This window comes from Pleurodeles waltl, chromosome 4_1 (assembly GCF_031143425.1).
Source record: "Pleurodeles waltl isolate 20211129_DDA chromosome 4_1, aPleWal1.hap1.20221129, whole genome shotgun sequence".
NCBI lineage: Eukaryota > Metazoa > Chordata > Amphibia > Caudata > Salamandridae > Pleurodeles > Pleurodeles waltl.
In genome coordinates this window covers 48,091,907-48,105,178 of record NC_090442.1, presented here as the reverse complement: position 1 = coordinate 48,105,178, position 13,272 = coordinate 48,091,907, and the positions used below count along the sequence as shown (strand labels likewise).

At 42.1% G+C, this 13,272-nt stretch overlaps 1 protein-coding gene across 11 annotated transcripts in view; it reads right to left on the bottom strand.

Annotated features, from left to right (window-relative positions):
* Window positions 1-588: 588 nt before the first annotated feature.
* LOC138287369 (uncharacterized) overlaps window positions 589-13,272 on the bottom strand; it is a 124,085-nt gene continuing 111,401 nt past the window's right edge. For 9 of the 11 annotated variants that reach the window (XM_069227746.1, XM_069227749.1, XM_069227751.1 and 6 more), the window contains one exon: window positions 589-4,815. In XM_069227746.1, coding sequence (XP_069083847.1) covers window positions 2,038-3,795 — 1,758 coding nt within the window. In that variant the 5' untranslated portion in view covers window positions 3,796-4,815 and the 3' untranslated portion in view covers window positions 589-2,037. Of the gene's footprint in view, window positions 4,816-10,199; window positions 10,236-13,272 lie in introns of all 11 variants that reach the window. The other 2 variants (XM_069227750.1, XM_069227755.1) reach the window with 1 other exon arrangement.

Here is a 13,272-nt window from a genome sequence, read left to right as displayed (position 1 = left end):
TTCTGCCTCCTTTTTCAGGCGAGGAAACATGCAAGTCTACACTTCTGAGTAACTTGCACTTAAATTTTGTTAATAGCCAAAAGTAGTAGTGTTACTGAAAGTATAAAAGTAAATATACACATGTAATCGCTTATAAGTTGAAGATAACATTGTGAATAGCCCCACATATGTTTAAACATCTTCGACTGATGATTTTTTTCTTATGTTCTAGTTGAAAAATCCTACTACACAAACTGTTGGAGTTAAATAAAAATGTTATCCTTGGTGAGGCAACAGTATCCCTTGAACCAATTGTCAATATAGTTGACAAAAGATAAGAAAGACATATGATACGTGCAATCAAAGTAATTCTGACAGACTAAGTAAAAAATGATATATTGAGCGATAAGTAATACATTTAACTGTAGCAGAAATTTACAAGCATCTCCATTTTTACTTTTTCAACGTATCTGAGTAACGCCTTGGAGTGATGTGTTGCAAGGAAGAGCACTGCAAAGGTTCCATACCAATGTCAGTCCTTTCCCTGTATGTTATATGCATGCAGACCTTTAAGGAGGCTCTGAACACAAAAATAATGAGGTGATAGAGTCTGAACTAAAACTTTTTATTATCCATTATACGTATACAATGAAAAAGGCATATTATGTCAAACATAAAACTAACTTTAGATAAGATTAAAATAACACAGAAGAAAACGTATCCACTTCTGAAGCCCGTCTAACATATGTTTGTCCCCTTAGTGTACAATACTTCATTAATGCATTTTTTAATCTACCAATGCAAAACCGTATACAATATTGCGCTAAGTAACACTGTGAATAGGAAACACAAACATCTGCTCTGGTTTTGCTCTTAAGAATGCATGTCTGCAACAGTGAACTCTGCTGATTACCTGCCTCTGCCACCCTCCCTGCATTCTGTTGTAAGCCCTTTTTATAGAAAGATGGACTTCGTAATTTATGACATCAAAGCAAAAATCACACAATGAAAAATCACCTTCAGCCATCAACAGAAAAAATCTAACTATAGTTGCTACAATATGATATACATCCGAAAAAGTTAAATCATTAAGACTATGTACGTCTTTTTAAACTCAGAAGCAGATTAAAGCATTAACAGCGTCAACAGAAACAAACAAAATGAAAGCATTAACAAAAATAATGCAATGCACTGGTCAGCTTGCATATTTTTGAAACGTATGTAATGTTGTTCAGAACACTGCGAAAGTAGAAAACAAGCAATAAACTTTAACAAAAGGATATCTGGGCCTAGAACCAAAATCTGAATCAGAACAGGGTGACTGCAGGCCAAAATGGTCAAAGGTCACTGATCACATGAAAGATATTCAATGATTTGGGTGTACTCAGCACTCAATGGAGTGAGAAACATTCTCCTTGAGCTCTGCCACCAATTTATCAGTACTCCTGACACCTAAGGGGAATTCTGCTATGTAAGGGGATACACTCAAGTGAAACTAGGGGGTGGTCTCTGCAGGACTGTGCAATAAGGCGGCTCACTGTAGGACTGAAATTTAGCAGCCCTTCAAATTCAAAATGGTGGCCAGATGATGATATGGTTCTATATACCTGAGCCCTGGAACAGCATGTAGAGGGATTGATACTGGGAGAGTCACACCCATGCCAACTACAGAGGGTATAACTGAAACACAAGGACAATGATTACTTTTGTGCCTGTAATGACTTCTGTTTTGCAAAATTCTTGTCCAAGTTTGATGATGGCTTTGGGGTTGGCCCTCAATAACCCATACTGCAATACCTTCTGTACACTGGAATTTTTCGATGCTGTTATGTATTAATCAAGACCTATTATTGTCATGTGGGTATAACCTATTTCAATGAGGCCCATGCTTTCTCATCATGGAATGTACAATCTGTGAACATGTTGTCTTTTGTAAATCAGCGATTTCCTTATTTACACATCCATTGGTTCCTATTTATATTTGTGGCTAGTTTATCATTTCAGACCTGTAAGACAGGCCAGGAATTTTGTTACGTGTTGTTGAAGAACTCTTCAGAATTATTCTATCTCTTCTTTAATCTCAATTGTTGTTTGTGGAAGCTGCTCATTTATATGTTCCAAGGTCACCTCATTTATTGTTATTTGTGGCAGCTGCTCATTTATCTGTTCAAAGGCCACCCCGCTTGTTGCTGTTTGTGGCAGCTGCTCATTTATCGGCTCCAAAGCTACCTCACTTGTTGCCGTTTGTGGCAGCTGCTCATGTACCTGTTCCAAGGCCACCTCATTTGTTTCCATTTGTGGCAGCTGCTCATTTATCTGTTCCAAGGCTAACTCATTTGTTGGTGTTTGACGCAGCTGCTCATTTCCCTGTTCCAAGGCCACCTCATTTGTTGTTTGTGACAGCTGCTCATTTATCTGTTCTAAGGCCACCTCATTTGTTGCTGTTTGTGGCAGCTGCTCATTTATCTGTTCCGAGGCCACCTCATGTTGTAGCTGCTCATTTGCCTGCTCAGAGGCCACCTCATTGCTTGTTGTTTGTGGCAGCTGCTCATTTATCTGTTGCAAGGCCACCTCATTTGTTGTTTGTAGCTGTTGCTCATTTATCTGTCCCCTGCCCACCCACCTTGTTACGGTTTGTGGCAGCTGCTCATTTATCTGTTCCAAGGCCACCTCATTTGTTGTTTGTGGCAGCTGCTCATTTATCTGTTCCAAGGCCACCTCATTTGTTGGTGGCTGATGCAGCTGCTCACTTGCCTGCTCAGAGGCCACCTCATTGGTTGTTGTTTGTGGCAGCTGCTCATTTATTTGCTCCAAGGCCACCTCATTTGTTGTTTGTGGCAGCTGCTCATGTTTCTGCTCAAAGGCCACCCACCTTGTTACTATTTGTGGCAGCTGCTCATTTATCTGATCCATGGCCACCTCATTTGTTGTTGTTTGTGGCAGCTGCGCATTTATCTGTTCCAAGGCTACCTGTTCCAAGGTACTGATAAGGCCTGTGTGTGTTTTCTCATGTTTAACTAGATTGATTTTTTGACTAAAGCTTTTCTGGCATTTGAAGCATTGAAAAGGTTTTTGTCCAGTGTGTGTTCTCTCATGTTGGGTAAGTCTGGCCTCAAGAACAAAGCTTTTCTGGCACTCAGAGCACTGGTAAGGTTTTTCAACACTGTGGGTTCTCTTATGTTGAGTGAGATTGGATTTCTGACTGAAGCTTTTCAGGCATTCAGTGCATTGATATGGTTTTTGCCCAGTGTGAATTCTCTCATGTTGAGTCAGATTGGCTTTCTGAATGAAGCTTTTCTGGCATACAGAGCACTGATAAGGTTTATGCCCAGTGTGTGTTCTCTCATGTTTAGTGCAATCAGATTTCTGGCTGAAGCACTTGTGACATACAAAGCACTCATAGGGTTTTTGGCCGGAGTGGGTCCTCTCATGTAGAGTCAACGTAAATTTGTAACTAAAGCATTTCTCACATACGGAGCACTGAAAGGGTTTTTCTCCAGTGTGTGTTCTCTCATGTTTAGTGAGACTGGCTCTCTGAGTGAAGCTTTTCTGACATTCATGGCACTGATAAGTCTTTTCCCCCTTGTGTGTTTTCTCATGCTGAATGAGAGTAGATTTTAGACTAAAACTTTTCTGGCATTCAGAGCACTGATAAGGTTTTTCCCCAGTGTGCTTTCTCCTATGTCGCTCAAGATGTGATTGAAATCTAAAGCTTTTCTTGCATTCATTGCATTTAAAAGATGTAACCTTCCCACGTTTGGTTTTACGTTTTTTATGTCCTATCTTTATCCGAATTATTTTCCAGAGTCTTGACATGTTTAGAAAATGTTCAACATTAACCTATGAAATAATCCACAGGAACTCTTATAAATGCTTGTATTTAGACAATGATCACTGTTGCTTAGGTTTATAATGTTGACAATCCTACAGAAAGCCTATGTAGGCAGTGATGTAAATATTCTCTGCAAATTCCTGCTGGATATAGCAGGACTTCTCTAGTGGGGTTACTGTTTCCACCTTGTAGCTTTTCTCATGAAAACACAGGATTATTTTGTGACTGAAGCTTTTCTCATATTAAGTTATTTAGGAGTTTAAAAACACCAAGGTACTTGTTTAGGATTAGGTATGTACAACGTACGTACAGTTTAAATACAGATAAAGTCAGGAGATTACGATATGCACTGTGGCCGAGTCCACAGCAGAGATATTGGTTTTTATGGCTGGAAATAAAAACTTTAGAGCCTTTGCTGTTTGAGAAAGAGCTTTTTCAATGACGTTTTTATGTCCTGAAACTGTTAATTCATCTTGAATCAATTGAATGTACAAACTAATGTCTGTTCACTAATTTTTAAGCAGTTTATTTTTCCTAAGAAAAGGTAATATGCTCTGTAAAGTCTTTTTTTTTTTTTACCTATGGAATTCCTAATGTAGCATCAGACAAACCCAAAGAGGTTATTTTCATGTCCATCACATATGTATCAGTTTTATCCAATATGCACTACTGTGTAAAGGCACACCTGTCCCCTCTTAGTTTCCCTCTGTATTTCATTTACGTTTGTCTAATTAAACTTTTAAGGAAAAAAAAAAAAACACTTTTTAAAATGTTTCTGGTGACTATACTTTGACGGATAAGTCATTTATATTGAAATTTATAGAATCATAAAGCATTCATTCAGTAGTTCTCTTTGATCTCTGTTCTTCACCATCCCTGGCTTCCACGCATTGCTTCCTTCATGCAGCTCTCAGGCATCTCCACGTCTTCAGAACAAAACTTTGCTCTAAGTGGAATTTTCTTACAAGACTGATATTTTACTTTTTCTGTCCAGCTTCGGGTACCTGCAGAATTAGAATCAGAGACTGTTACTGAATGTTAATTGGCATATAAATATTATATCTCAACTAATTCAATACAGAATGACAGCAATTCGATAGGTAAGGCAGACAGGCAAGCAACAAACACTCGGTTGAGAGGGTCCCTCGTTGGTTCCTCGGCCTGGGCTGAACCAAAAAACCTTGTTGCCAAGTCCCATACCATTCATCTCAACACCTGACCTTGAGGGACATTTACAGCTCATAAAACCACCAAACCACTGTTTCATTGCATGGCTCCCCCACCTCACTGTATCCTCTGATCTCACTGTCTAATTGTTCTATCTGAATGGTAAGAAAAAGCAGTAAAGTAAGCTAAAGTGTCTGCTTTTAGGTGCGAGATCAGCTGCGTTAATACTTGGTCTTAATGCATTTTAACCTAATTTAAAACAAAAAAGTAAGGGCTAACATCACAACAAAAACCAAAGATTTCTATTTACAAAGGTAACCTTAACTTTGTAGATTTACTCATGTGTAAATTTACTTCTGCGCTTAGAAGCACGTCTACACTTTGTTTTGCTATCCATCATTTCTGAGTATAGACTCATCCCTCCTTGCAAACTTACATGTCACCACCCTCTCAGTTTAGGGGGTGAAGACAGCAAGACAGAATTTAAGAGTGTAAAGTTACTACTAGTAATCTTTGACATGAAGGCAAAGAGCTCTTCCATAGTGTGGAGAGCTCCCTATACGAAAGAATAGGCTGCGCTGGGGTAGCTAGTTAATGATAGGCCACACTGCCCTAGTTCCCCCCCCCAGTGCATTCATTTTATGGTGTGTTGCGGCACAGACCTGGGCAGTGCACCCTTTTCATTGCAGGGCCCCAGGAGCTTACAGAGCAGGAACTGAAATCACTTGAAAAATGATTTGGTGCCGCTAGAAATAGAATGGATCTAAAAAGAAGTGTTATAAAACACAAATTATAAAATCAATATCGTTTATAGAGAAAAATAGAACAAGACCATTTGAGAGTAACAGAAAAATAGGGACAATGAAAAAATAAGAAGGACGGGCAATTGTTAGCCCACAAGAAGAAAAAAAGTAAATAATGGATATTATGCACATAAGATCACTAATGACAAAATAATTACACAAGGCTCAGGGAGTGTATATGAATTATATAATGTTTACTCCATTTTCTTTAATACATGAACTGGTTGAAGTAGACAAATAGTGGTCTCCTCTTTAGGAAAGGGTTCATGTGGTACAATTATCAGTAGTTAATTTTTTTTTTTGTTTTTAAGTAGAAAAAAAAATATCACAGGAAAAAATACATTATGTAATTAAACTGTAATCAGCAGAGAATCCCCAGGTCTTGAAAGATTGTGTGTAGAGTTCTATAACACTTTGTTTTATGGTAATCCTTATGTGACAACATTATTCAATGACAGCTGTGACAGTCTAATATGAAGATTACATGAAGGAATCTGGGATAATGGTCTTGATAAGAATAGTTATAGGCATGCACTGGAATCTAAGTGCAGAACCAACATTTGGCATATGGCACAAAGAATCTGAGCTACCACTGCCAGGTCAAGGCAACCTAGGCACCTGACAAATGACAGGGGTTGCTTCCTCTCAGTCTCACTAAAGGCCCTAACTTACATGAATAAACATAACAAAGAAGTCAGAAGTTCTGACCCTGGGAAAGCTCAACAATTCCTTAGAATGCCAAACTTACATCTTATTAGTGTGATTCTCTAACATGACCTCCATAGATTTATCAGGCTTGGTTAGGTTCTACACTTTTACACCCACTTAATAAAATAAAGTAGCAACTTTACACTTGTGAGGTTGCAGTACCTTATCACGAAGGCTGAACAGGATGCTACTACCCTTTCCTTCTCCGTCTGAATATAAAGCAACCAGAAAATACTACTAGGACAACCCATCTTTAAAACATAACAGAATCAATCTGGTCAAGGGAGCAAAACAATCTGACTATACTACAACCCAGTAGAAGAGAGGGACACGTTTCACTTTATCCTCAAGGTAATCAATCTATAGCAAGCTCTTGATGGTAATGCAAAGTAGGGTCCAGCTGGGGTAACCAAATTGACACAGGAATCTGTTTTCTTCTGTTTGTAGAGAATGTATTCTTTTATGGCCTCTCAAAATGACCGTACACATGGCTGTCACCACATTGTTAGCCTCTTATTTTTAAATAGTTTGCCCTCTGCTTTTAGGCAAAACTCAATATTTCAAACACACCAATGTGATGAGAGGTATGCTTGCAATTTGTCTATCCACTGGCAATCCCTTGGGCTAGCCTCCCCACCCATTGTTCCTTTAACTATCATGCCACCTCAGTTTGGACCCAGCCACGTACAAATCAATCTTGACCTTGCTCTTCATGGGAACACTGCCCTGAACTGCAAGTCCCGGTCCTCCCTGAACCGGAACGCTAGCAGCTGGCGAGTCCTGGAGGACGGCAAAAAGTTATTCCTCAAAGTTGCTGACATACAATGGAAATACTAAGGGTGCCAAATGCAGCCCTGATATTTATCTCTGCCCGACTTAAATGTTGTTGTACATTCTAATGTAGGCCTATAGTGAACTGATGACAAAAGGCAATTAAGTAATGTTTTTAAGCAAACTCAGGATACGGTCTTCTACCTCCCACTCACCCTTAATATTTGCCATAATTCTGACCTGTCAACTAGATTGAGCATACTCAATACATCCATAAATAAGGCTCCCCCAATTGATCTTAATGTATTTACCAACTAGGGGGTAGAGGTTCAGACATCATTCAATAGTGACCCACACTTCTTGGGTTACACTCCTGAACTAAATGACAACTCTTGTAGTTGGTTCAACAGCATTACTCCAATACATTTTACAGAAAAGTTCAAAGGTGAGTGCCCTAGTTACAGAGTGCAGGGTTTTCATATAAGAACCTGTAGGAGGCTGGCTTGGCTTACAGTGGGTACCTGATGGTACTTACACCTTGTGCCAGGTCCAGTTATCCCTTATTAGTAGATTAGTAGTGTTCTAGCAGCTTAGGCTGATAGAGGTAGCTATAGCAGAGCAGCTTAGGCTGAACTAGGAGACATGCAAAGCTCCTACCATACCACTTATATCATATAGCACTATATCACAAAAACACAATAATCAGAGTTACTAAAAATAAAGGTACTTAATTTTAGTGACAATGTTCCAAAAATTTCTTTGTGGTTTCCAGTGCAGGATGAAGGCAGGCAGCCCCCAAAGCATGCACCACCAGAAAAAGCCGACAGGATTAGGCGCTACAATGTCGCTGGTAGTCTTCTTGCTACTTTGTTGCAGTTTTGCAGGCGTCCTGGAGCAGTCAGCGGTCGATCCTTGGCAGAAGTCAAAGAGATGCAGAGGAACTCTGATGAATTCTTGCAAGTCATTATCTGAGGAAAAGCCCACTGGAGAAACCCTAAATAGCCCATAGAGGAGGATTGGCCACTTAGTCAGATAAGCACCTATCAGGAGGGGTCTCACCTGCTGGCACTGGCCACTCAGAGGCCTCCAGAGTGCCCTCACACCTCTGCATTCAAGATGGCAGAGGTCTGGGACACACTGGAGGAGCTCTGGGCACCACCCCTGGGGTGGTGATGGACAGGGGAGTGGTCACTCCCCTTTCCTTTCCTTTGTCCAGTTTCGTGCTAGAGCAGGGACTGGGGGTTCCCTGAACCGGTGTAGACTGGTTTATGCAAGGAGGGCACCACCTGTGCCCTTCAAAGCATTTCCAGAAGCTGGGAGAGGCTATCCCTCCCCAGTCTTTAACACCTATTTCCAAATGAAGAGGGTGTGACACTCTCTCTCTCAGAGGAAATTCTTTGTTCTGCCTTCCTGGGACTTGACTGCCCAGACCCCAGGAGGACAGAACCCTGTCTGTGGGTTGGCAGCAACTGTAGAGAAAACCACAGAGAGCTGGTTTGGCAGTACCCGGGGTCCATAGTGGAGCCCCGGGGTTGCATGGAATTGGCACCCCAATACCAGATTTGGCATGGGGGTACAATTCCATGATCTTAGACATGTTACATGGCCATGTTCGGAGTTACCATTGTGAAGCTACACATAGGTATTGGCCTATATGTAGTGCACGCGTGTAATGGTGTCCCAGCACTCACAAAGTCCGGGGAAATTGCCCTGAACTATGTGGGGGCACCCTTGCTAGTTCAAGGGTGCCCTCACACTTCGTATCTTTGCACCTAGCCTTCACTAAGTGAAGGTTAGACATATAGGTGCATTATAAGTTACTTAAGTGCAGTGTAAAATGGCTATGAAATAACATGTACATTATTTCACTCAGGCTGCAGTGGCAGTCCTGTGTAAGATTTGTCTGAGCTCCCTTTGGGTGGCAAAAGAAATGCTGCAGCACATAGGGATCTCCTGGAACCCCAATACCCTGGGTACCTAGGTACCATATACTAGGGAATTATAAGGGTGTTCCAGTGTGCCAATTAGAATTGGTAAAAATGGTCACTAGCCTATAGTGACAATTTTAAAGGCAGAGAGAGCATAAGCACTGAGGTTCTGAATAGCAGAGCCTCAGTGACACAGTTAGCCACTACACAGGTACACATTCAGGCCACAAACTGTGAGCACTGGGGCCCTGGTTAGCAGGATCCCAATGAGACAGGCAAAAACAAACTGACATACATGTAAAAAATGGGGGTAACATGCCAGGCAAGATTGTACTTTCCTACAGCACCAGGAGCCATTCAGGTATGAGGTTAAGTTATTTCCTCCATGTTAGACCCTTAGGTTACAACCACAGCCTGACAGGTCCCACTGGGGCTCAATTCTTCAACCACATGTAATCAACTCCCAGGCTTCACGCAGTAAACAAACCACATTAGCACAGCATTCTCCCTCAACATTATACTCATGTCCACTCAGCCGATGCATAACCAGAAACATCATGTCATGTCACTGCATCACCCTCGTTCCTTACAACTTACAAATTCACACGCCTTCTCATTCTTCCACAAGCCATGTACACATGCTCATAAGTAAAAACATTTTTAGCATTCGCAACAAAGAATTTTCAATTCTATTAAGGACACTGAGGCGAGGATTATGCTTCTCTTTCTATGCTTTAATATTTCAGCAGCCAATAGTAAAAGTAAACAAACAGTCGCGGGATAACCATAGAGATGGGCCTTATAAATACTCTTGCCCACATAACACTCTCTATTTCTTTGCAATCCAAAGCAATAACATTTGACAAAACCTTTCAATTTGCGTCATATTCAATACAGGAACGAAAAATCATTTTCCAAGGGAGCTGAAGACATCTAAGACCGTAAGAACTGTCCTGCAACTGTTCCTGCTAAACCCAACCCGTGTGCCAATCACTCCAATGGTGTCCTTACCTACAGGAAGTATCCTAGATCACTTATCTTACAGCCCTAAAAGGAATGAGAAAAAACAAAGTTGAAGTATTCACGGTCTATCCACGGTGATGAGCCACAATGGGCAATAATATACTTTTGCGCAAGTGAGGGAACAGTTAGTAGAATCAAAATGCATGAGCATAACATCATAACACTGCAATATCAACCGTAATATACAAACAGATATGCTGTCCTATGTAACTGACTGGGTGGGATAATCCTCGCCTCTGTGTCCTTAATAGAATTAAAAATTATTTGTCGCAAATGCTAGAAAATCTTTTATTCTTTGTCAGGACCGGAGGCTCTGATTATGCTAGTTTAAAGCTGATCCATTACAACTGAGGCCACATCTAGTATTGGTTTATAGTAAAAACTCTTAAAGGTAGACTCAGATGACCAATCCGCCGCCTTCAAAATGTCCTCTAAACGAGATACTAAAGCAAATAATTTGGAAGCCATAGCTCCCCTTGCAGAATGCGCTCCAAAAATTGAAGTATCAATACCTGTTTCATTAGGAAGCCATTTCACCCATCTAGCCAGTGTAGCCGTTGCCACTGTACGAAACGTTCTCTGTAATGCAATCAATAATTGACCCTGCATATCAGATCGAAATTCTGCTCTACTGGCCTCATATGCTTTCAGATAATGAACTACATATAACTTAGAATTATCTGGGAAAGCTGGATTTGACACCATTCTGGAATTGCTCTTAGTCCTCCTAGATATTAGAAATGAAACTCCTTCAGGAGAAAATTGCCTACCTGCTAAGTCCAAAGCCTTTACATCAAAAACTATCTTGCAAGAGATAAGACAGAGCAACATGGTCAATTTGGCTGACCACTGTTTCCGCGATAATAGATATGTATTACCTGGCCAAGAATCTTAGGACTATGTTGACATACCATAGGTGGAGGAGGATTGCACATTCGAATACCCCTCAGCAACTTGCAAACAATGGGCGATTGACCTACCGGAGTTCCATCTATAAAGGAATGGCCGGCTGAAATGGCCGATCAGAAGATGTTCACAGACCGGTAAGCCATTCCGGCTGCTGCTAATGAGGAAAGAAAATTCACAAATTGCAATATGTTCTAATGGAATCCGCACTCCATGAATTACACCTTTCACACCAACGTCTCCATGCAGAGGCACATCTCTTATGAGTACCTGCTGACCAAGCAAGACTAATGAACTGCTGAGCGTCTTTTGAAAGGCCTGGGATATTCCATCGTTCCCTGAAACCAGCCAGGCCACTAGAGAAAGTTGACCTGTCTGTATCAAAGGATGGGGAAGGCCCCCCCCCCGGATCTAATAAAAGGTTCCAACGCCATGGAAGAAACTCCAACACGTCTGGGAACCAAGGTTGAGCCCTCCACAGAGGTGTCACTATAATGATTTCCGCTTTTTGACATCTCATCTGAGCTAGCACTCTGGGAATCATTGCAAATGGGGGAAATGCATAGTTCAGAGAGGGGCTCCAAACCTGGAGAAAAGCATCCGTTGCCAGAGCCTCCGGGTCTGGACGCCAACTGAAACACACTGCAATTTGACGGTTCAGGCAAGAGGCGAAGAGGTCCACACTTCATGGACCCCCCATCTGCGATTCAGCATGCGGAAAGCTCGATGGTGAAGCCTCCAATAGCTGAAGTCTCAGAGGTGATGAGAGTGCCAGTCGGCTATCACATTGCTCTGACCTGGAAGATATTCTGCTGTCACAGAAATGATTCTACAGACAAAAGTGACCAAAATCCTTGGCTATTTGCGGGAGCATCTTGAATCTGGTCCCTCCCAGCTTGTTCACATAACGTACCGCTAAGATGTTGTCCATGCAGAGTAAAATGTAGCAATTCACTTTCCCTACAGAGAAACTCCGAATTGCAAACGAACCTGCCAATAGCTCCAGGCAACTGATGTGAAGATCTGACCTCAACAGGCTCCCCATCACCACTGGCTGGCATCCACCTCTATAATCATCTCTGGGGCTACGCCAAAAATGGCTCTGCCATTCCAAGCCTCCATGTGGTCCAGCCACCAGGAGATCTCCGACTTGGCCTCCTCCGACAGGGAGATCTTCTGGGAATAAGAAAGGCCCTTGTTCAGATGCTGAATTTTCAGGCGTTGAAGGGCCTGATAATGAAGGGGTCTCGTAAATATTGCCTGAATAGAGGACACCGACATGTCCAATAATTTGTCCTGGCATCATTTCCATGCCCGGTCTAAACCCTTCTTCGGGTCCTTGGTAAAAATTTTAAGGTAGGTACCAGTGGTGGGGTCTACCTCCGTGGTGTCTGTGACCTTCTCAGGCAGGTCCAGTCAGGGACATTTCGACCGTAGTGGAGCACGTACATCCTTGTCAAAGTCTTGGTGGATATGGGAAGCGACGTAGTCTGCAACTTCTAATGGGGGAACCTAGGAAGTGGATCTGGGATGTATGATATCCCGGGTTCGAAAGTAAGAACCTTCAGTAGCTTACGTAGTTCTGCATGTTGCGATTTTTTCTTCAGTTTGCCAGATTCTGGGATTGCCTCCTGAGCCGAATTCTGTGAATCTGGTGAGTTGGAATCGTCTGACCCAGTGGCATCACAGGGGGGTAGAGGGTACACTATAAGCGTGGTCGGCGGACAGAGATGCTGCCAGTCTCTCAAAGGCCTCTGCGTGAGGCCTCTTGGGCTGTAGCCTTCTTACCCATCTCTTGTGGCGGTCTCGGGGTGGCGGGGGTCTGGGGAAGGAAGCCAACCCTGTTGTTGCACAAAACCATAGAGATGTTTCAAGGGGGCAATGGCTTTCACCAGGGCATCATTTACCGTCTAACGCACTCCTGCGTCAAGGACATGAGCCAGGCCCTGTTCAAATGACCCAGAGGGGTCTCCCCATAATAAAAAAAATACCATCTGTGGCCAGATATTCATCTGCCATTATTCTACCTTTGTGAGGTAGATCTAAATGCAAATCGCAAAGATTTGATGCCAAAACGATTCTGAGCCCCAAGGGGTTAATCGGGGGAGCACAGCAGCCAAAAGACAAAGCTTCCAATCTACCCCAGAAAAAACAA